The 25,199-nt window shown below is 46.9% G+C and overlaps 1 protein-coding gene and 1 long non-coding RNA gene across 5 annotated transcripts in view; one reads left to right on the top strand and one right to left on the bottom strand.

The window, feature by feature from the left end:
* Positions 1 to 774: 774 nt before the first annotated feature.
* Positions 775 to 23,620, top strand: LOC135916206 (nucleolar and coiled-body phosphoprotein 1-like). The gene is made up of 9 exons (XM_065449493.1): positions 775 to 1,197; positions 2,231 to 2,329; positions 4,403 to 4,555; positions 6,414 to 6,737; positions 10,761 to 11,432; positions 14,639 to 14,862; positions 16,563 to 16,893; positions 18,665 to 18,925; positions 22,801 to 23,620. Exons 1-9 carry the CDS (start codon positions 979 to 981, stop codon positions 23,062 to 23,064), a joined length of 2,547 nt encoding a protein of 848 aa, XP_065305565.1. The 5' UTR covers positions 775 to 978; the 3' UTR covers positions 23,065 to 23,620.
* Positions 18,810 to 25,199, bottom strand: part of LOC135916207 (uncharacterized) — a 353,303-nt gene continuing 346,913 nt past the window's right edge. For 2 of the 4 annotated variants that reach the window (XR_011508620.1, XR_010568874.2), the window contains one exon: positions 18,810 to 18,945. This is a non-coding gene — a long non-coding RNA (uncharacterized lncRNA). The remainder of the gene's footprint in view (positions 18,946 to 25,199) is intronic. The other 2 variants (XR_011508619.1, XR_011508621.1) reach the window with 1 other exon arrangement.

The following is a 25,199-nucleotide window of genomic DNA, read 5'->3' as shown; positions in this document are numbered from 1 at the left end:
CAAGGGTCCGGCCGTGGTCCCAAAAGAATACATATTGTAATTTACAAATTGTAGCTGGTGAGTTCGCAAGGCGTATCCACTTGGGACGAATTTCCAGGATAGCAGTTTCGAGATGATAATTGCTATTGAACCTTATAATGATTCCCAAAAGAACCTTCTCAGACTAAGCTTGATTGCTGAACTTTGGCAAAAACACTGCTAGTGACTGGGTGTGTTCAGACAAGGACAGACAAAGTGGGGTCCGGACTATTCTCAGTTCTCAGTGAAATTTTTATATGAAGCGGGAAAATGTCACTGTAGAAAGAATCAACGTTTGTTTTGCGAAACTTAGCCTGGATCTTTCGAAAAATTCTTTTATTTCACTAAATGTGGAATAAAACAACAGGACAATATAGACAACAGCGCTGACTCATTGACCCAGGTTGATCCGACAGCTGGTTTTGAACCCTATTCCCTCAGCACAGCAGCTCGACGGGCTACCCATTCGACCATGGACTACCCGTGACTAAGGTTGGCGGAAAAACGGTCAGTGAGACAGACAGCCAGTCCACGAAAAAGTGCGTGAAGTGCCCAAAGAGTGGTCATCGCATTATCAAATTTATATCATTATGAAATAAACTGATACAGCAACAAAGACGTCGCTGCGGCTGAATCACAGCGGATACGCCCCAAGGGAGAGAGAATGACCGGCGAAGTTAGTTATTGCCCAAGTGGTGGATGCGAGCCATAAAAGGGAATCATCATCACCATCATCAAAACGGAACCTTCCTTCCTCCTCGCGGAAAAGAAAGACGACGACCCTGGGCTGTGGAGCTCAGGGTCGAGACTCGGGTATCGCGCTTTCTGTCCAAATTACTGCCCCGTGCGAGATCGTCGCCGCGTCTCCAGAGGCTACGGAGCTGCGGCCGGACCTCGAAAACCAATGGGAGCTCCCGCAGCGGCGCCTACGCCGCCCACAGGTCGTAGTGGATTACGGCCATGAACCAAGGGAACGGGGTCTCGACCTACGGACTAAAGGAAACACGGGAGGACCAGACCACGGACGAAAAGGCAGAGAAGGAACAGGCGTCGCGAAAGCAGGGGGCGGGCGACTCGAGCCCGGAAAACGACGACGACTCGAACCCCACCGTGATCGCAGCGCGCCCCGTGGCCTCCGGCGGCTTCTCTACGTCGTCAGTGAGCGAGGAGTTTCTCAAGGTGCGCCGGTGCGCCACGTACCCAGCACTCAACATGGAGACGTACAATTTTTCTCGTACACTCACGTAACAAAATTGTCCAGAAATCGTAAATGTAAGCGAATTGCCGAATGCTCCAAGAAAGATATTCGCTCTTTTTTTTTTAAAAGAACGGCAGGATCGAAGACATATATTTCTTGCAATGAGGATATTATTTTAGATCGTGTTCGTCATTTTATTGCGCATTTCTGTAGAGAACAGAGACATTAACCAGCAAATCCGTCGAGGTAGTATAGGTGGTTATACATGTGCGTCGATTAGTCATGAGTGCTTTGTATCCAGCGGCGCGAGTGCCAGCGGTAAGGCAACTGCGGTTCTCCTCTCCCGAAGCCGCCACAGGGGAAAAAAGACGGAGGGAGAAGATTTTTTATTTTTTTATTGCATGCAATACTGCAGGCAATGCGTCCAAGCAGAAGAGGTTTTACAAAACATACATTCAATATAAAAGAGGAATGCATTATACCAATTGTACAGTGGTGTTTAACAGTGGTGAAGTTGGAAATTTTAAATCATATGGGCTAGTAAATTACAATTCTATAATACCACAAATGTCAGCCTGTCCGTGAAAATCGAGAAATAATTAAAAAGCGAATGACGGGATTGCAGCTCCAGCGCTAGCTCCTCGTGAGGTCATGGCATCTGTGCAAAGTCTGTGATTAGTTTATGGATAACCAAGAATTACATTGCTGCATTAAGAAACCGAAAAATCAAACTAGTGAGTTCTGAGTTTTTTTTTTTTTTTGCTACGTGAAATAGGCTTAAATATGCTTAAGTCTGTGACGTCATACTAACGCACCAGTGCTGTGGTACGGGTGTGAAATTCAAAAAGAGAAACTTTGTCCATCAGTTGGGTCACCAATAACAGCAAAATAAAAGCAAATAAGGTAAAAAAAATATTCACTACGCTAAACTAACGGTAGTGTTGGTATGTATAATGGCTCCTTAAAAACCACGAAAGATACAGTGTGTTCAGTTTTTGTTTTTGCTTCTTTCAGGAGCTGAAGCAGATCGGGACGTCCTTCGAGCAGTCCAGAGCCAAAACGAAAATGCTTGAGGACGACATGAAGGACAACGATGCCGACAAGGAAGCTGAGGTGAGCTCAGCGTCTGGCTTTTGCGGACTCGACCAGTGACGTTCAAACAAACAAACAAACAAACGGATCAACGATAAACACAGAAGCAAACGAATGCTCGAACGAAAAAAACAAGCAAACAAACCAGCTGACATACTAACAAACCAACGAACGAATAACAAAAGAAAGAACAAACTAGCAACCAATGAAACAAACAAACGCAAGCAAGCAAGTGGACGGACGGACAGACATACAGAGAAACAAACAAACGCTCAAACAAAAAAAGAAATCCGAGGACACCTAAGCGCATCTTATGAGTTGTGCATGTGAAAGCATTAGTGTTCCAATTGAACGGCGCTGGGCGATGTTCGAGTTTTGCGCTGCGACTAATGTACCATAGCGGCACGTGCTAGCCGAGCCAACAGGCAGCAGCAACCTGCGGTGCCAATGCTGCATGCCAGTGACCCAGCGATCCCCTCTCCCCTCACGCAACACCTGGCGTAGAATCGCATCAACAGGGTGTTGCCTTTCGCCCGTTCTGCCAATGCCTCCTAGATAACGCCAGATCTGCGCACTTCGATCCACGACGTCATGCTACCTTGCCCGACTGCCATAGAATGTAATGGGAATGCTCCCGAGTAAGACGCGGTGATTGACCGGGCTTGACAGTGGAAATTTTGATATGGCGCCATAAAGCAGAGTGCACAGGCGTGCTACGACTATTTTATGTTGGCTTCTTGGGCGCCGCCACCTTCGGCTGCTACGCAAACTATTTCTATGTTTTATTAGACGTAAACTGACGTAACATGGTAATGAAACAATGAATGAATTTATGCTACTATTCTCATGCTTGCGAATCGACTGTAGGTACGTACACTTCGTCGTTAAAGGCAGAAAACAGCAGCGTTAACAGCCCAAGATGGCGGCACCTAAATGATTCCGTAAGATAGTCTTATCCTGCTCCGTCGAGGAGCGCTCGTGCCGAGTTCGAGAGCGAGGGTGACGTGGAGTCGCGGCGATGCCCTCTCCCCTCACGCAACACCTGGCGCACTATCGAGGCAGCAGGTGTGCCCTTTCCTCCGCTCTTCTCCGTCGAGGCGCAGCTCGTGACGTGGCGTCGCATCCAATGGCAAGCGAGTTTAGGTGCCGCTTCACTGCTGCAGACCACAGACGCCGGCTTTTTCGCTAAATGGGTCATTTGACGCTTTCGCACAAAAAATCGATCAATCAATCAAACAAAAAGCATACTGACACACGAACGAACAAACGAACAACGAAAACACAGACTAGGAAGTATAAACAAACAAACAAACCCGCAAGCAAGCAAACAAACTAACAAACAAACAAAGGAACAAATGAACAAGTGAATGAAGAAGTAAACAACCAAGGGAACAAACAAGCCAACAAACAATCAAAGCTAGCTCTGCTAAAATGTCTTAAATACAATATCTGAAGAGCTGTTAGCACGATGCATGCACTGGAACACATTTGCAAGTTATGTTTATTTCCGTGATTACAATTTCCTACGTTGAATTTCTTCGCTTCCTAAGAGATGATCATACAAGTGCGTATTATGCATTTGCCTGTGAGATTTTTTGCACTGCCTTTCGCAAATCAAGCTGCCTCCAGCAGTAAAAAAAAAGTTTCCTTTTCTCCTGTGGTGCGTCGTCCGAGAAATTCTTTGCGCACGCAGTTGTACGTATACGTATATTGGTACCATATATCGGTAGTCGCAGCAGCCGTGAAAAACTGTAACATCGCACGCAGCCTTCGCAGATTGCTTTATAACTGCAGTACATACACTAGGCATGTGTACTAACAAACAAAACTAGTAGTCTGTGCCTGCGACGGCTATAGTTGCTTACAGCGCACAGGTCGGCTGGTCTGAGCAACCTTCACCGAGCTCCAGCGTTGCCGTTGAGCAACAGACCCGATTACAAGAATAAAGGAAACTGCCGTCGTAGCAGAAATTTAATTTAAAGCTGCAATGTGCGCTCTTTACACTAATCGGAGAACACCAGGAACGCGTCTTTGTTCCTCACTCTGTTTCATTCGGATTCAGATTACGACGTTTGTAAAAGAGGAACCATGCAGGTTGCGCCAAGCGGCGGAGACAAAGACAGCAAGGAGGTGTCCAACCGGCTTCTGAAGTTCCAGATCACGGCGCCGCAGGCTGCTCCAGCAAGAAGCCGATGTACTGCAGGGCACGGTCGCTGCGACTGCCGGAAGAAAAAGTGCAGGAACCAGGTGGTTGGCCACGTAGCTCCGTAACCCTGTAAAGCTCCAACGTGTACCATTTTAAAGCGAATAGCTTTCGCTGGCTCTTTCGCCCGTTTTCGTGGTGGATGCCGGTTGGGTGGGACTCGGACTTTCCCAGCTATTGCCCCCCACCCCAACCCCACTCGGGAGGACTGGGAGGCGACCCTGCTCGGCTCCTATGACCTACAGGCCCAAAGGGCCTTGGTTGAGCGCGCCCGGGCAGCGGCCTACGCCACTGGGGTCCCGTACTAGGGATTCCACCTAGTATTTTAAGGGCCGTGCCCTTAAGGACCGGCCCATATGCGTACCTCCATGTGCTTTTATTCTGAGAGCAATAAAAGTTTTTCACCGCCACCACCACCTTTCACCGTCGATGCAAAGGCGCCGAGGAAAAGGGATAGTGCTCACGCGCAGCCGAGTTTCGGGGCGCGTTGGTCGCGGAACGCCCACTGTTATAGCTCTGTGAGACGCACGCGCTCTCGGGCGAGAGCTATGGGTCGTTTCAAGGTTTAAATGCTGTGGTAAAGCACTCGGGAAGGACAGACAACCTAACTCACCACCTTCTCCCCTGGTGGCGGCTGTGCGACGGGAGGATCGTAGTGGCTTTCCACGCCGGCACTTGTACCGCTCGAGATAAAACACACATATGAGAAATGGGCTTATAGGTAGAGCCACTTATACTACCACTACAGGTATGTCGGTTAACGGCTCTGTTTTCTATGGGATTATGCAATGAAATAATGAACGCTACCTAGATATCCTAACTGCAATAAGTATACGCCTTCAAGCCCGTCATTCCTTTTGTAAAGCGATTATCTTTCTTGGAGTGCTCGGCTATTTGCTTACATTGACACTGATCGTCGATGGTTCCTACGTTTTCGCTACGCTGAGATTCATGACTCAAACATTTTATTTCGGCGCAAGAATGAACGCACAGCCTGCAGGGTGTTTTTGATAAGCTGGAGCGCATGTTCAGCCGAAAGTAGTTCAGAAAACCAATGATTAATAAATAATTAATATACTAAGTTTTTACTCACCTAACATTTCATCATCTTTTCTTTTTTTTTGTACGAATAAACTCCCCATAGACAGTCATAAACGCGAGAAGGTTGTACTTTTCCTTGGTGTGAAACTGTTTAGGCTTTACAGGGATAATAATTTCACCACGTAACCGCAGCTGGAGCAGCAGTCGACTTAATTACAGTAAAACCTCACTTTAACGAAGGTTTCAGTTAATCAAAGTCGTCAAAAATTTCCCGTGTGCCTTATACAAAAAACTGTTTGTTGAAGAAGCTTGGCAGGAGCAAAGTTTCAGTTCTACGAACTTCACGACACTTCGGCACGTGTGTGTAACCTGCTCGATTTATGAGGTTGTCTGGAGGCAACACGGCTTATACGGCTTAGTCACTTCCCAAATAGCACTTTCAAAGCATTAGCACAGAAAAGTCTTCGTTTTCCTAAAGCATGTGGGAATGCACACGTGCCCATAACCAAGCGCGCCTGGCCGGGTAACTGCCGTTACAACCGTTTGCGAAGTCAGGGGCGCCTTCTCGCTTGCCAACTTGGAGCTTGTCTGAGTACCGCCATCTTGGGCTGTCAACGCTGCCGTTTCCTACTTGCGACAACCAAATGCGCGCTACTACAGCCGATTCACACGCATGGAAATGGTTGTACGGATGCGTTCCGTGTCTCGTGATCACAGTGTCACTCGATGTACTTCGCACAAAACTTTGAGAATTGTTCGTGCGTCTGCCCAAGATGGCGGCGCCCCCACGAATTCAAAATGAAATCGTCCGTATACGCGCTCCACATTTAAGGGACCATCTCCGTTGCTTGCCGCGCGCAGAGGGCTTCTGGGAAGGCACACGATGACGGCCATCGCGTCTCCAAGTCTCGGTCGGGCAGCCGTCCCCGTCGTCACCGTCACCGGTCCGCCTCGTCGGCAGTCGACCGACGTGAGATGCGCACAGACGAGCGCCCTGCGGTTCAAAAACACCCTGATGGCGGGTCGGTTACTCACCGGCGTCAGAGGCACCACCACTACAGGCACCAGCGCCGGATGCGCGACGGTGACTTCAGCGATCGCGGTGCCCAACCTGCGTCCACGGTTCCCGAAGGACACAGGCGCTGCTGCCGGAGTCCAGCGGCCAGCGACTCCTGCTGCTTCAGAGTGCGTAAGCGGCGTGACAAGCCGGCGTAACTATAATGTTATCCCGTCCGGGATTTTCGTCTGCGATATACCAGAACACCGAACGTAGAGTTACTGTATCTGGATCCTCTAAATTTAGTCATAAAAGCTCCCCCTAACAGGAGTCATCTACTGTAAATGACTCCCCTATAAAGAGAGTGAAAAGCTCTGAAGGGAGCTCCCCTAAAGGGAACTGTATACAGTAACTATAAATGCATGGGACCAGTGCTGGCACGTCGTGACGCTTTGTTCAAGCACAATGTTTTCGTAATATTCTTTTTTGTTGTTGTTGCACGAGTGTCCTCGCCGAGAGAAAAATAAATGAATAAAACACCGACGTCTTCACACTAGCAGCGAAGTATACAACGAGATCGCTGCAATTTTAGTTTCGTATGCTCTAGTTGAACCCAACCTCACGAAGCGGCGCCACTAGCACTGCCCGTGTCCGGTATTCCACAAATTTTAATTTAATAATGGGGTTTTGCGTGCCAAGACCCCTTTCTGATTATGAGGCGCGCCGTAGTGGAGTACTCCGGAAATTTCGACCACCTGGGGTTCTTTAACGCGCACTTAAATCTAAGTACACGGGCGTTTTCGGATTTCGCCCCCATCGAAATGCGGCCGTCGTGGCCGGGATTCGATCCCGCGACCTCGTGCTCAGCAGTCCAACACCATCAGTATTCCGCAAAGGGTAATAGTTGACGAAGAGGCTACAACTCTATTATAGTAAATCGACAATAAGCTGGTGCCAGAGTGAGGCATGCATTCGGGGCAACTCGCTAGTTCGAAATCAAAGCCACTATATGGTAGGTTACGGATGTAGTTACACACGCAGATGTGATGGCCAAGAGTTACCCTCCTCAGCGCAGTGTTGGTTTGAGCGAGTTCGTACCAGCACGAGCAATAAAACTGGACAAGCAAAGCGCTGACTTCGATATAGATTGGGTCTCAACTGTCTTATTCCAAGCTATAATCATGAAGTCATATTTTGTGTTGTAGGGTGACAAAACACGAAATGATTTTAAAAAAAACGAGGGTTTTATGTGCCAGAACGACGGTATCATTATGAGGAACGCCATAGTAGTAGGGAACTCCGGGTTATTTCGAGCACCTGGGATTATTAAACCTGCCCCCAATGCACGGCACAGTGACGTTCTTGCCTTTTGGCCCCATTGAAATGTGGCCGCCGCAACAGGGAACTGATCCCGCGCTCTAAGTATTAGCAGCGCAATACCAAAGCCACTACGTCACCACGGCGGGTACAAAAGCAGAGAAAGTATCGCTCGCGTTATCTCTAAATGTGTCATGTGGCTCGTGCGAAGGGTAACGCCAAAGGAAATTGTGAACGTGGCGTCACAAGGTCGCATTCGCATTTGTCGCGTTCGACCAGTTACCCTACCTCATTTTTTGTCTATGAGAGGCAGAACACAGTGAGAGATGACTTAAGGCACACATATAAGAAACAGTGATATTTAGGTACACTTCTTCGTACATTTTCGCTCGACTACTCCTACAAAATAAGAAAAATTAACAGGGTCTCTTTTGTTATCCCTAAGACGACTTGAAGGCGACAGCCCAAGTGCCAGTGCATTAAAGACAGAAACATGACGTACACATCCCTGGGAATTCGCTTAGTCTAGTCTACTTCACTTAGTCATCCCACCAAAGGTCGAGGGTTCAACTCCCACCAAAGGTCGAGGGTTCGATTCCCAACAAAAGCTGCGGGTTCGTAGCCTTATTGTACCTTTCGTGTCGTCGCCACTTTTTTTTCACTCAAGGACTTTGAGGGTCGACTGCCCGATGAGACGTATAAGGCTTTCACCTTAAAAAGTCAGCACGACTACAAGCATTCCAGACGGAACCTTTAGTTTGTCTGTAAACGCATTAACCTTCACGGAATACCGAAGACCTGGACGGTAGATTATGATCACGATTTTTATTGGAATTCCGCTTGAAACGGGACTACGACGTACAGTCACTTAACCTGCTTAATCTGATCAGGTTTTTAGAACACCTACTACAGCCTAGCATTTGGGCCATCTATCTCCCCTTGATCTTTTCTTTCTTCATTAAAACCTCTATCTCTATGTTTTACAGTTATCTATGCCTGTAACGACTCCGGTTCTGTCGATCTCTTTTCCGCTTTTTTTGTGCCACAAGCACTCCAAAAGTGTCTTGCTTATCTCGACTGCTGACCAGCTAATGCTTCCACCCGCGTTGAACCGCAGCGTTACTAGGTGTGGACGTTTCCTACGGCTAGAGAGCCGCGAACCTATGATTTTAGGAGGCGCGCGTCACCACCAGCCCAGACACTCCCTCCACTTTCCCCGTCAAGCCTCCGCAAGCGAAATTCCTTACCCGCGTTCTCCCATACCGGTATCGGAGAATCGCGTGACGGCCTTCGTGACGGGCCTCGCCTTCTTTTTTTCTCTCTGGCGTTTTTTACTGAATGGCGCACTTCCAGAGACGATCTCGTGCGCGAGCTCTTGCGTTTGTCTCGTTTCGCGCAGCGGACGGTTTTTGCGCGCTCTGCACGAGAACACTTGATTAGCGGTATATAAGTCAGTGCCACAATCAAGGTCACTGGAGCAGACGAGAAAGCATGAGAGAACATGATCGCAGCTCTGGAACACGGTAGAAAATTACATAGTTTCGTTATCAGCGCGCAAGCGTGTGAACGAGTTGACGAAACGGAAGTACATGCAGGCATTCGGTTCGTACTATTATTTCTTTAAACTTTAATTAGTCTGTTGAAGCTACAGACTAAACAAATAAGTGACGTTGCCTTGAATAATTCTCAAAGTGACGTGTCACTGTGAATGACGTCACCGCACTGCCTTGCACGTAGGCGCACTTGTGCGATTGACTTTCCCTCTTCGTTTCTCTTTCTTTCTCTCGACGTTGACTCTCCGGCTCAGAGCGCGGCGCCCGCTCGGAAAAGGGACAACGGCGCATTTGGTTGGAAATTTTAGTTCTTTCCACAGTGCTAGGGATATAAAATTTAGCAGACACGATCGCTAGTGCACAATGTATGCACCGCGCTTGTCAGCTCAAAATGACCAGACCTGGTAAGGGGCCCTTTAGGGTGTTTTATTATTGCCGTATTCCGCTTTCCCTTCATACTCACGTTATCTTGGTAGATATTTCAGCAGGTATTTCCTTCGTTTATATATATCCCCAGGCATTTATGTTGCTTAACTATGGGTATGACTTGCTGTTGAATTGATAGCATGTCGTTACTCGCATCTTCATTAAAGATCATAATGCCTAATTTCTCTGTGCTCAAATTTAGCCCTAGATATAGCAACCACCTTGGTAACGAGATCTTGTGACGCTTTGTCCAGCCGTGCACAAAGCGTTAAACATGTTCTCGTGTTGCAGGTGTGTTATTTTCGAATAAAAATGTAAAACAAGGGACTACACGTTAACGAATATATAGAATTTGCACTGACAGTTAAACAGAGCAGGGTTTGTTGGTTATTGCAATATTAGGTAATTGTCCACTCTGGTTACACTCTGCGCCACCAGGTGGCGACACTCTCCCAGCCGTTTTCAAAGAACAAACTGAAGCAAATATGTGCCACAAGATGAGGTATGTGTATGCGTGGCTGCAGCAGCAAAAGCCCGGAAACGAATCAGCAGATCGTAATGTGACGCCAAGATACTCACCCAGCAACATGCAGGCATAGATAAGTGTACGATATAGAGATATGTTTAGAGATATGTATAGAGATATGTTTTATGAAGAGACAAAATATCATAGAGATAGGCAAGACACTGAAATGCTATTTAAGTATATAAAGTTAATTAACTGAAGCAGGAGGCCAAGTGACTGTTTGTCGCCGCCACGTTTGGAGAGAAAACTGTCTGTAGAAATCATTATCATCGTCGTCATGATTTACGCCTAAGGTGAAGCCGCATTCCGCAAAAGTCAGTACGCTTACGGGAAAGCTAAAACTCCATAGTGTCTTCCGTCTAGGTCAATAATAATTTCCTTCCTTTCAGACATCAGTGAAGCATGCCTCAGAAGGAGACCATCACCGCAGAATGGGCGCAGAAGAGGACGGTGACGCACAAAATGGCGCCCAACAGTCCCGCGGCGGAAGAAAAAGCGAGAAGAGAAGCAAAGCATCGGGCGAGAATGGCACTACGAATCAGGCAGACGGGAAGTGCGGGGACGTCTTCAGCCGGTACCGCTCCAACTATCGCTCGGTAGACACCGGCAGTTCCTCTTCGTCATCGTCTTCCGAGAACGAGTGCGTCGAAAAGGTAGCTGCTACAAGGCGCAAGCGCGAAGGTGACTGTCCCAGTACGTTCACCTTCACGCACACCCGGGAGTCATCCTCACCGATCCGCAGCCGTAGAAAAAGCCGCGCTGGTAGCCGAGACAGGAGCCGTAGCAGCTCCAAAAGGCGCTGCGCCGACGGGCCCGTTGAGTCCACAGTCGAAAAGCACGTCCTGGAGCTCAATTTTCCGCCTTCGCCGATGATGCGCAGCATATCCAACCTCCTGAAACTGCATTGTCCTTGTCAGGAGAATGTGGAGAACAAGGAAGACGAGGACAACGTCGACGACGAGGGTGACGGTGATGAAGAGGAGAATAATGAGGACAGCACTGAACGCTTCGTGCACCGCATGAAGCCGGGGCAGACTTGCGAGCTTCAAGGAGACAGTCAGGTATGTAGCTTGAAAGCATTGTGTTTTAACGTCCTAAACCTACACTGGTTTATGAAGGACGCCGTAGTGGAAGGCTCCAGATTACCTTCGATCACTTGAGGTTCTTTAACCTACACCCAAAGCACTGTACGCGAAAGTTCTTGCATTGTGTCCCCCTAGAAATACGGCCGCTCCAACGGGGAATTGAGCACGTAACCTTGTTCTCATAGTAAGCAGCTTCACATTTGCCTTCAGCGCCTAATTATCATCAGTACAACAATGGCAGAGTGTGAAGTGAGTTTGTTAGACGTATTCCTATCTCCAGCGTAAAGAAAGACGAAAAAATAGCAGACTAGACAGAGTGTTGAAGTACAAGCCGTCAAAACCACGTGATGCCGACGTTGAGCTTACTAGTCAAAGCCGGCAGCGGCACGCTGTTGCTAAACTGCTCCGGCATACTTTTAATGTTTTTTATTGCGATAGCAATTATATGGACAATCCAGGCGCATTTCTGCCGTCGCCGTCGACGTGAGGTTCCGTATGAATGAAAGCGTGTGACGGTGAGCCGGCGAACACGGTTCAGTCTGGCGTGTGCGACCGAGGAAGGCCGCCCAGATGCGTGCCCTCTTCTGCGCGAGGGAAGGAAGGAGGGGCGTTCTTCTCCGGTGGCGGCTAAGGTGCCTCTATTTCCTCCTCGCCCGCCACTCCGTACAGAGTGGAGACAACCGCGGCGTCTACTACGGCGTTGTCCATGCGAATCGCGGACGCTGTAGTAGACGCTTTTGGCGGACACCGTAGAGACGCGTTGCCGGCGCTCGTGTTTCTTGAAAGCGATCTGCGACGTGGCCAAAGTGCGCACCCACGCGGGCCCCATATTCAAAGCGATCTGCGATGTTTGCAGAGTACGCGTAGTGCCGGTAACTTCGTATGCACTGTGCTTTCTATGTTTCGTTCGCGTTAAAGCGACAGATGCACGGAGGTCAATTGGCTCGCGGCTGCTGCCGCGATTCCTAACTCCAGCGTTTTCACGGACAGTTTCCGCTGTCATCCAGAGAGATGGGTTCGTGTTTACCTGTGCGCTTGTGACACCGTACTGGTTAATTTAGTTAAAACACGTTCATGGGCTAGTTGGCTCAAATCCATGATAGAATGTGTAAGCGCGACTGAACAAGGATGTAGAAAGAAGCAGACACACAAAGACAGCGCTGTCTCTGTGTGTCTTTTTCTACGTCCTCGTTGAGTCACGCTTACACATCCTATCATTGTTAATTTAGTTAGTAAGCGAATGTGCACAAGTTTATATGGCTGATAAAACTACTATCATTACTTCGTACAGGTATCTACTACTTTGCTATCGCAATCGGTGCTTCGCCTCTCGGGCGGAACTGCGAATTTTATTTCTTCTGATTCCAAGTATTTCTCTAGTGGCGGTGTACGGACGTTATCGGGGGTCCAAACCACATTTTGTTTTGCTTGCAGCGGGAAGGCAAGGTTCGTATCTAAACATGTTCGTGCTAGAAATGAACCAGAAGAGGCGTTCGATATTCCTTGCACTCTGCCTCAGCGCTGCTTTCCATCGACGCCTGCTACCTTCTTTTAGCCCCTAACCTCCTTTTTTTAAAAAGTAAACGCTTTACAGACCTCCAGATTCTTTTCCAAATACATGAGAGCTCTAGTATGACGCTTCTCACGAGCCTTAAACTTGTCTCCGCATTGCCTCTCATGCGGGGCCGATGCAGTGCTAGCAACGCGACTCTTTCGTCCAACCGGCAACCTTCATACAGGGGGATAGTTCCTGTATGAAGTGGACAAGTCCATTTGTGGACGTGTCCACGTCCACTAGTGGACACGTCCTAGTGTCGTGTCGTAGGACGTGTCCTAGGACACGTCCTACGTGGACGTGGACACTAGGACGTGTCCACGTCCTCGTGGACACGTGGACTTAGTGGATACGTCCATTTCGTCTGCTGCTGAAGTGCTGATTGACTGGGGGAGTATGCCCCCTTCTCACGCCCGTGCCCCAGCCCAGCCAAACAGAACTTCAGCAGTGGACGAAATGGACATGTGCACTAAGTAGACACTTACAGGATGCTATCTACTGAATGCTGCTATTATCATCGATACTGAGCATGTGACGCGTGCGTTTCACATTGTGACGAAAAGCTCCTTCTGGCGGACGCAAGTAATCGGTGGCCCGACGGCATAATCACGTGCAAAGCTAATTGAATCACTGTACTGGGCTTCTCCCCACAAATGTTTTTTATGCGGAGAAGACCGCTTTCAGAAACGCTCTTGCTGTGAGCGGCGCATGCACAGGCCAATGCGTGGACACATTTTTAGGCGCGGCAGAATTAAACGAAATTAAAAGAATTAAAAGAAATTAAGCTACCTTTTGTAGGAAGTCGAAGTCCATGAACATAGCCTGAAGAGCTTGCACAGCATACACTTAAGCGTTTATTAGTGAAACAAGGAACAGCTATGCTGTTAATTAAGGGGATTGACTGCTTCCTCTAATGTAAGACAATATATTTGTCACCACCCTGTCAAAAGCAAAGAGGCTTGGAATTAGAACATACTGTATTTCTGCTTTTTCTTTAGCTCTAAACACACGACTAGTAGAAGACGTGACCGGCTTCAGCGGCGATCACCCCTTCTGTAGCATACAATAGTACACCACAGCGGTAAAGGTAATTTTGCGTAGAGCTGGTACTGGCAAGGCTGATTCCGCTGCAACATCTTTTCTGGCGTAAACCATAACCCGAATTAGACGAAGACAATCAAGAAAACGCGAGCACACCTAGATGGCGCTCTTGTAAGTACGTGCTTTCTCCGTATAGCTCGCTTTATTGTTATTAACAGCATGTATTATTTATTTTATTTTTATTTTATTTCAGAATACTGCCGGCTTCCATTTGGAAGCCCAGGCAGGAGTGGTACAAACATCACGTGATTTCAAACTTTTTCCTCAAGGGGATAAAAAATAAATAATTAAAAAGAGTAAAAAACAGCCTAAAAGGCAAAGTAAACATATGCAAATATACAAAAGAAATACGATGATGCCGTCACTCCCAGTCTGCCTAACTCCCATGCTTGCGTCCTTTCTGCTTGCGAGCTAAGAATCTGTTCTACGATGCCTGAAAAAAAAAAAAGGTTTACCCGCCAGTTTCTCATGATGGCTTGAAGTAGTGACCTGGCAGCATAAATGAAAACTGTAATGTCTTTCGCAGGTGATTCTGGTCTCGTTGCCGGAGCCTCACAAGTTGACGGTGGAGCACGTGATCCGTAGTTCGAGCTCCCTCGTTGAGAAGGAGCGTTGCATTTCACGGCATCGGGAAAAAGCGGAGCGTGGCTGCGTGGAACGCGATCGCAAGATTTATCAGCGCAAGAGCGGCACCCGATGCGAAGAAACCGTTGATACTCCCCGCTTCCGTCGCAAGCACAGTTATGTCAGGTCAGACCGCACTGCTACTTCAGATGGCGTCCAAGCATGTCTGCAGAATAGTTCAGCCAGAACAGGAAGTACTAGACGGATGTCATAAGTAAACCCTATAGTGAGGGATAGAGATACGGTTTAGGCAGGCGCTTTCCACAGGAATGTGTAGCAGCGAACGCTGTATGGGTAAGATGAGCCAAGTTTTACGACTTGTGTGTACTTTGATATGTGGTGATGGGCATAGCGACGGCATTACCGTTTCGAAATTCAATATTCAAAATACAAAAAGTTGTCTCCATTTGTCATTAGGACGCGTACGAAGATAGGGTCAGATCTCTGGCTTGGGGCACTGGTATTACTGTGGTGTGTGTCGGAGGACTAGCATCAATAGACCACCTGCCTGCAAGTACAACAATTTTTGAACTAATGTGACATCTTGATTAATGTGCGTAAAAATGTATTTGAGAACCATTTATACTAGCTGCAAGTTGCGTATAAACGGAACGAGATTTGGAGAAACTGTAGCGTTCTACACAATAATCATAACATATTTTGGCGATGCATTACAATTGTTGAGGATCCTGGCAGTAATTTCTTCAGCGTAGAACTAGGTGCAAGGTAACAAAGTCACTTATAGTGTAATGTTTCTCTGCAGCTTCGTGCGAAACGAGGCGTTCGTTCGATGTTCTGCACGCAGTCCTTGCCGACTTTTCTTGTACAGCAGCCAAAGCCCTCACACGTGCCGTGAGATACTTTCGGCCATGGAGGTTCCGGCAACCGCTTGGCTCATATTCAATCTCTGAAAAACTGTAAACGGAAGCAGTATCGATAGATACTGAATCACTCAGGTCTCACCTTGACAATTTCGGAAGTGGACGACACCGGCAGATGCGCAAAAGTTGGTACGCATTCGCATACATACATTTACAGATAGATAGATATACACACATATATAGAGATATGCGGATAGATAGACGGGTAGATAAATAAATAAATAGGTAGGTTAAGGTAAGGTAAAGTAGGGTAGGTAGGTCAGGCAGGTAGGCAAGGTAGGTAAGGTAGGGTAGGTAGGTAAGGCAAGGTAAGGCAGGTAAGGTAAGGTGAGGTAAGGTAAGGTGAGGTAGGGTAGGGCAGGTATAAGGTATGGTAAGGCAGGTAGGTAGGTAACGGAGAAAAAAAGAGTAACTAGTACGGATAACCACCTGGAATTGGCTGCCTCACTCGCGGAAAGCTATTCTAGTGGATAGGTAACGACCTTGTTCAACTACCTTGTAAACGACCAGTTTGTTTTTCTTCTTTGATCCATTGCCTTTTGTTATTTGCGATCCTGCATCCAGCGTGCGGAACCCGCCGTTGTGGCGCACTCGCTTTGGCGTTGCGCTGCTAATACAGAGGGCGCGAGATCAGATTCCGGCTGCGGCAGCCGCATTTTGGTGGGGGAGAAAAGCAAAAAACGCCCATGTACCGTACGTTGGGTGCACGTTACAGAACCGCAGGTGGTCAAAATTAATCCGGAATCCCCCACTACAACATGCCTCATAATCATATCGTGGTAGTGGCATGTAAAACTCCACAATTCAACTTTTTTTTTATGAGCCCAAGTTGTCGAGTTCAGGACTGAGCTTGAAGACTTATCTTGAGGATTGAGTTTCAAGCTGAGCTCTAGACCGCATAACACTGCATCCTGCCCGAAACGCGTTGTGCTATGCTTCCTTCAGGCACACTAGAAGACTCAAGGGGCTGAACGCGTGCCAAGACGACCCGGCACCTCCGAAGACCGTCAATCAGTGCTCGTCCTCCAGTAGCGACTCCAGCGAGGACGACGAGCCTAACGACCTGCCCTACAGCAAGGAGAAGGGCACGGAGGAAGTCGTGGTGCGACCAGTCATCAAGAGCTCGCGGCACAACCGAGGAGGAGGTCGCGAGGAATTTGCGGACGGGCGTTCTAGCACGCAGCGCGAGCTCAGGGTGACCATACCCAAGGTCGGCTCCGGAGAGACCAGCCGGAACAGGTCGTCGGGCCTTCGAAAGACGAAGAGGTCCAGCAAGGCAAGATGATATTTTTTGTTACCCTCAGAAGTGAAATAAACTTAACAGAAAAGAGAACGGATGCCCGTAAGGTATTGCTGGCTCAAAGCTGAATAAATATTGTGACGTCCTTGTCGATGACGGCGTAACCGTTAAACCTGTGATTGACACAGGCGCACAAGCAACAATATAAGTAAATAGTGATATCCCAAAAACAGATGCCCAAAATTAAACTTTTGAATAATAATGCGAGTTCATGGAAAAATGATCCAAAGGACTTTTTAAATGGCAGGGTATAAGTAGGTGATGATAATTGGCGAAATATGGCAGGATGACAAGCGCCGCGTGTCGCCTGCTTATTTGGATAAAAAAATTCTTGACTCTCGACGATACACGTTCTTTCCAACAGCCCGAGAGGGCGGAACGAAAAATGAAAGCAAGCACACGTGCAACTGTTAAACTAAGCATTTGGCGAGGATGCTAGCCTAGGACCTGTTTTGGACACACGGCGAGTCGGAAGAATCAGCAAAGTTAGTCATTCTTGAGACTATGTGCATATATTTAGGAAATGAGAATCAAAAAGGAAAAAAGGAAGAGCAGAAAATCGTGTCTGCTTCATGCAGGCGACACTTAATTCAACAGTTCTGCGGCTGGGCTTCAGTATGTCACTCATATAGGGTGTCCAAGCTAACGATAACCAAGCTCCAGTTAACAACAACAACAACAACAACAACAACAACAACAACAACAACAACAACAACAACAACAACAACAACAGATTTAAAGAACACAGTGAAAGATATAATTTCAAGACCTACGGTGTTCACTCGTCGGGCTTCTGACAATCGAACACCCTGGGTTTTAGCATTGTATCGTGCACCGTGTTTTCCAATCTTTCTTTTCTTTTATTGTCGTACAGCTTGGCTAACGTTAGCTGGGACACACGGTATATGATGTTTACACCATGCGGGACACTTAGGCACGATACGTTGGCATACTCTTCCCTTAAATGCTATTACGCACACACATAAGAGAGCATTGGGTGAATGATCACAGAATTCGCGTGAGTGTACCTTAAATGAGTGCCAGCGTCGCGAAAGTATGAATGAAAGTTCCCTTACGTTTGCTAGTTCGTCAATTCGCTGACGTCATATATATCACTGTAATGAATTTGATAGTTAAAAGTTCTGATTTAAGCGTGCGAAACAATTCGTAGCCAATAGTAGCGGTTTGATATGCGGGAGCGAAGTTTCAGCTGCAGATCGCTCAGAAATGAAGTGACAAAATAATTAATTACCGTACTGATTACGTTTTAGCTCAAATAATATTTCGTTTGTTTTACACTTCTTGTCAGAGAGTATACGAACTACGTTTCCTGTGATCGCCAGCCAAGCTCTCTAAGGGAGTTCCCGTTGTATGTCATAAGTTCCAACGCCCGGAGGCGTTATATATATATATATATATATATATATATATATATATATATATATATATATATATATATATATATATATATATATATATATATATATATACATACATATATATATATATATATATATATATATATATATATATATATATATATATATATATATATGTACATTTATATATATGGTGATGTCGCTAAGTAGCCCGTATACTTCTGACAAAAGCTCTAATCTCCATGGCCAGAGATACAGGCGAACAAGTTCGTTTTAATTTTCTTTTCTTGATGTGAAACCCTGCTTCGGCAGTTAACGTTGCCGCGTTAACGGTCGTAAAAAGCCGGCGACACGGCGTCACCTTGCAGGCGTCGTCCGCAGACAGCGAGGCACGCGGCGACAAGTGCGGCGAAGGAGCGGGGGAGGACAACACTCTGCGCATCGTGTTCACCGACTCCCGGTTGAACACCGAGCTGCGCTGCATACTGCAAGAGCGTTCGAACCCCAGTCGGGAAGGGAGGCGCGATCCGGGCCGCACGCCGCACCCGCAGAGGCGCAGCGGTGGACCACGTGACACGCGTCGTCAGCAGGTGAACGCTCGGAAGGCCAGCGAAGACAACACCGATACCGTGAGTCTGGCTCGCAGGTCCTGCGCACATTTGCGTCGCGGCGTCAGAATGACCCAGAGTGGTGCAAAACTTTAAAAGTTCCTAAAAAAAATTATGGGGTTTTACGTGCCAAAACCACTTTCTGATTATGAGGCACGCCGTAGTGGAGGACTCCGGAAATCTCGACCACCTGGGGTGCTTTAACGTGCACCTAAATCTAAGTAGACGGGTGTTTTCGCATTTCGCCCCCATCGAAATGCGGCCGCCGTGGCCGGGATTCGATCCCGCGACCTCGTGCTCAGCAGCCCGACACCATAGCCACTGAGCAACCACGGCGGGTGAAAAAGTTCCTATATCGCACTATTGATGGTAAAACGAATTTTCATGTCGATAGTGCCAGTCAAGAATACATCGACAGTGTAAGAGCGGTCAAGCCAAATATCTGCAAAGTCACTCTCGAATGCGGCTATGAATCCGTACTAGTACACGTTTCAGCAACAACCGTACCAGCAGAACTCGCAGCAGTGTTCGTAGCTGCCTGGCGGATAACTTCAGGCAGGAGAAGTGGACTGAACGGCAAGAAAGCTGACATGCTCGCTGTTCTCCACCTAAATGTATGGATTGACAGGATTCAGTTACGCTTCTAAGTGTTCGGTTAGAGCAAGAAGAGAGGAAACAAAAACAAAACGGGTATAAACGAATATACCAGCGTTGCAATGAAAGCTTATTGTACGTACGAAACCGAAAATAAGGGGACAAAATAACTTTGTTGGTTTGCTGTAACGACAATTCGTTAAGGATGAATGTAGTGGGAAATATATTTGTCATGACTGGATAATAATTTATTACAATCTCTACCCACAAGCTCCAATCTAACCTAACCTAACCCATCATACATGCATGAAACGTCCTACGATTTCTCAGACAGAAAATTGCTACAGAGGCTATGTTCATTTTGCTCTGAATGCCTCCAACATCTGCACGTACGATTTATAGCGTATTCTATGGGGGGAAAAATAAGCAGGAAGGAAACTATGCGCACTCAACGCACATCGTATAATCTACGTAAACCCGCCGTGGTTTGCTCAGTGGCTATGGTGTTAGGCTGCTGAGCACGAGGTCGCAGGATCGAATCCCGGCCGTGGCGGCCGCATTTCGATGGGGGCGAAATGCGAAAACACCCGTGTGCTTAGATTTAGGTTCACGTTAAAGAACCCCAGGAGGTCGAAATTTCCGGAGTCCTCCACTACGGCGTGCCTCATAATCAGAAAGTGGTTTTGGCACGTAAAACCCTATAATCTAATCTAATCTACGTAAAGCGAAGCCTTCGTGCAGCGGTTATAATGGAATGCTGTAAATATGCCAATTTCACTCCTTGCGTTTACGGTGTGAAGGAAAGCGGGCGCACGAACAATGGACTCTCGTGCACCCCTGCTATGTCCAGTGTGACACGCACTGCGGTCGTTTCAAGGAGCAAGTTGATGTTGGAGCGACAGAAGCAGGCGTGCTATTGTTACCTATTGGTTAGATCATCGCGCTGCTGTGCTGAAGGACCGAGGATCGATACCACCGCCGAGCACGCGATCGAATGTTTAAGTACGACCGACTCGGCAAGGCAGCCGCCCCTAACAGCCATGGGGTCAGAAAAGTCTGGGAGGCTTCGCTCTAAGGAAGCCTAGATGAAGGTTGGTGACAGTGAAGTGATCGGTCGCGTATTCGCAGCAGTTTATATCATGCACCGTCTTTCGTAATATTGCACTAGAGTGGAATGTTCTGCAAGCGCCGGACAATAAGCAGCGCGAGCTCCCGTGCGATGGGACAGCATCCGCTCAATCCTTAGCATTGTACTTCTATAGGGTGTCCTTTTTTTTGTTTAGCTACATCAAAATCTTTAAAAATCACTTGTGGCAGATAGCAGAACTCTAATCCTTGTACTAAATTAATCGAACAAGCGGACATTGCTTCCACGAGCAATCAAATTCGTAATTGACTAATCAACGAAATTTCGCTAATTTTTTACTAATTCATTTACAGCGCATGCAGCAATGTACGAATTGTAGCTAGTGAACTTGCGAGAGATATCGACTTGTAATGAATTCTGAGGATGGCATTGGTTCCGAGGTGTGTGCCGTCATACTTGCGGTAAAAAATGCACTATTACTCCGCTTACCTTAAAAAAAAAAATATTCGTTTTATGCCTTGAACCTCACAAGTAACTGGAACGCCAAGGTATTCCGTCGCACACCTTACAAATTAGTATCTCGAAACTGCTGTCACCCTGAGAATTCTTTCCAAGTGGATACTTCTGGTGAACTAACTGGCTACAATTCGCAGATAGCCATATGGACCGCTAAGTAAATAATGGAAAAGTTATTCAGTAAATGTTTCTTAATTAGTCGATTATGCATTTTCATTTCTCGTAGAAGTAATGTCCGCCTTATCGCGTAATTAGGTTAACTCGTTATAATTGTGCTATTTGCCACAGTCGATATTTAAAAATCTGCTGCCGCACTAAATTATAACAAAATACAACAACACTATCCATTCTCTTTACGTGTTGGGAAAGTATAGTTTCTGCGCATCACTTGCCTTCAAATGATAATTAAATATTGACGTAATAGTTCTGCGAAAACCCACAAGGTGGAGAGTAGTAATTAATGAAGGTAAAGTCAGACATCCACCCGTTCGTAGCAATTGCTACAAAGGAAACCCATACGGGTTAGCTCAGATGGGAGCGCTCTCGGCCTACCATCTGCTAGCCGCCTGGTTAGCTCAGATGGTAGAGCAGCTGCCCTGGGAAAGGCGGTGGTCCCGGGTTCGCGTCCCGGACCAGCACGAATTTTTCAACTGCGAGGGTTTTTCTTTCGAGGAACCCGTGTGGGTACGAACGGGTGGATGTCTGATTTTCTCTTTATTGATAATTAAATATTGTACCGCAGGTGAAAAATTGTTTATCTTCATTTTCTGTTGGGTTTGCTGCGTTCCCAATCGATGGACTTACGCCTGAACGCCCCAAGACGCTTGAGGTGCTCGAACGAAATCCAGCATTCCACCCACGTGAATATTGTGTTGGAAAACTTCGAGGCACTTCAATTTCAGTGCATCTCATTAGTGTCATAAACAACGACGGTAGGGGAACCCGCTACTCGATGAATTAGTGACGTCGACAGTACTAAATGCCCAAACTTTATCTTTCAGTTTTCGTTCGCTATAACACGCTAAGCGAATAATAGTGAATTTCGGAGCGCGGGCTCAATCCGATGTGTCCAATGATGCATGCGAAATACTTTTAATATTCTTGTTTTCCATGTTGTCTCTTATCTAGAAACGTCATCACATCGTTCGCAGTTGTACCATCATGCACAAATGAAGCGCGATGAAATCACTAAGCAAAATAAGCTTTCGCTTAATTTTGTATGATTAGCGATGAAGCAACGGTGTCTACAAGCGGGATCATTTATGGCACAGAGTTAAGCACGTTCTCTTATCAAAGTGCCAGGAACGATGTCACCCGTCGACACTGATGCATCCAGTGGTTGTCGGGAGAAATCTCTGGAAAACAAATGCATTCCCAGAAGCGCTCGTCGGAGAATACTGCCGAAGGGGTGGCGTTTCCATACGAGCCCTTTCAATGATACTGTCAGCTTCGCCGCACCGTACTTGTCAGCATCTATGGACGGCAGCGTTCCTGACACTGTACTTCGCTATGTGCAAGAAATGATATGTCAATTGTAGACGCTGACGCGTCCGGTCCCGAGCCATGCGAAATCTCGCGAAAATGAAAGTATCACAGAAAATTAACGACCCGATAATGCTGCCCATGGATTCGCGAAACAGCCTGAACCAGCGCTGTGCAAAACATGTCCATTAACACTGCACGGCTGGCTCTCGTGCAGGACAGCGCGAGGGGAAGCACCATCCGGAGGCAGCACTGCGGCTGTGCTCCGATGACCCAGCGTCAGCGCTCCCGCCACGGTGGGCAAGACTCGGACGTCGTGTCCAGCAGCTATTACTCGTCCACGCACGAGTCCAGCGTGGCGCTGAACGAGGCGACGAAGGCCGGCAGCGGGTGCACACTGTGCCACACCATCCGCGCCATGAGCGCCAAAGAGCGCCCCTGGCGGCGGAACTGGCAGCGAAGCAAACACGCCCACCGATGACGTCGGTTGGAGTGGCCGTTAGCAGATCGGCGGCGCGCATCAGCGGGGGACGTTCGCGTTTTGTTGAACGGATTTGGTCAACGGAAAGTGCTCGAGCAGCGGGCACAGGCCTGAACCTGGCGCCTATAGAAGCCTGCGCTTGCACCTAATGAAACGAAATGGAATAGGCTCCAGAGGCTTGACACGTTAGTGGACTCTGAATTCGCAAGTAAAGGTAAAGGTAAATTTGGAGGATGAGGCAAAGTATAAGCTTAATCTATTTTTATGAATGAGTGTTGGACATAACGCCGTGCAATTGATCTGAGATAAACGAAACATTGTTACTAAGACTTATGGAAAGATTACGGCCACGTAATGTCCGTGGAGGTTCGGAATAATACTATGATATGAAGATCTATAGTGATGTGACAAGCAATTTGCGGACCATTTTTAGTGTTCGCTTTTAGCGTTCACGAGTGAGATGGACGATGTTAATAGTGTAATTAAGCTGGCCATTAATTCTAAACGTTTAACTTTGGCTGTATTGCCATTGTATGTATACAACGCTTTTGCTTGATTTTGCTGCCTGGGCTCTTGAACACCTCCGCAGGAATGTCTGCATTACGATGAAAAATTTCATTATTTAGCCTCCACTAAACTTAATGGCCACCTGAAAGAAATAAGTAATTTCTGCAACCAATTTTCTCTCTCTCTTGTTGCTTGATATATTTTTTTCTTTTTCTCGTACAAGCTGGACTTTCTGCATTTCGTGGCCTTATTTCCTATTTCGACGATACTAAATATCGCTGCTTTCAATCAATGACCCTTTAAAAGGACACTAAAGAGAAAGACTAGATCATCTCAAAGTAATGAAGTACCTTTTAAAGACTCTAGTTCGTGAATTTCCCGGCAACATCTTTATTCACCACCCGATTCATGCCCGATCCCCCAGAGTGGGTTGCGCTATTTCACATGCATACATACGTATGTATGTATGTATGTATGTATGTATGTATGTATGTATGTATGTATGTATGTATGTATGTATGTATGTATGTATGTATGTATGTATGTATGTATGTATGTATGTATGTATGTATGTATGTATGTATGTATGTATGTATGTATGTATGTATGTATGTATGTATGTATGCATGTATGTATGTATGTATGTATGTATGTATGTATGTATGTATGTATGTATGTATGTATGTATGTATGTATGTATGTATGTATGTATGTATGTGTGCAGGCCGTATGTAACCTCACGCGCCCTTCAATGAAAGAAGAGTCCTTTAAATTTATCCTGTGATGGGTGGAATCAAACCCACGTCACACGGGTTCCTCAAGCACAGCTGCCCGACGATTTAGCACTGCGCTACGAATGTAAGCGGGTAGCGAGGGAACGATTCTCCGCGTTGGCACGAACCGGCATAACACACATATTATGGGCCCCGAGCAGACTCCGCGGTAGGGGCGCTAGATCACACAGCGCGTCCAAAGGGAAGCGCGAGAGAGGAACCCGGCTGCAGTATTGACCTCATACATGACGCGTTTCGCTGTTTCGGTGGTATCAATGTGGTGTGCCGCTACATTGTTTAATGCTAATCGCATTAACACCGGCATTCATTGTGAGACTGGTTCTGTCGGAATCGTTTGCGTCATATTAACTACAGTGCCTCCTCGGAGGCGGCACGACGTTTTGTTTACTTTCGCAGTGACTTAAAAGCCAGTTAATTACCCTGGTGAAATTCTTCAATGGAGTTTGGCTGAGATGAATGGCGCGCTCCCATTTTATCCCCAGAGGAATACACAAGGTCCTTTTTTTTAGCTGCACCGAATTTTTAAATATTGCATGCGGCAGACAACGCAATTCCAACCCTTGATCTAGATTACTCGTTGAGACGGCCATTACTGCAACGAGATATCAAAGTACTTAATTGAATAATTAACACAATGAAGCTAATTAACGTCTAATTGAATCACTTCATGGCACATATTTAAATTTACGAATTGTAGCTAGTGAGTACGCAAGCCATATCGACTTAGATCGAATTCTGAGCATGGTACCGGTTCGAGACGTGCGCCATCAGACTTGCGGTAAAAATATATTGCTGTTCCACTTACTTTTTTAAAGAAAACGCTGTTGTATGCAC

This window comes from Dermacentor albipictus, chromosome 9 (genome assembly GCF_038994185.2).
Source record: "Dermacentor albipictus isolate Rhodes 1998 colony chromosome 9, USDA_Dalb.pri_finalv2, whole genome shotgun sequence".
NCBI classification, from domain to species: domain Eukaryota; kingdom Metazoa; phylum Arthropoda; class Arachnida; order Ixodida; family Ixodidae; genus Dermacentor; species Dermacentor albipictus.
This window is presented reverse-complemented; position numbering and strand designations above follow the sequence as displayed.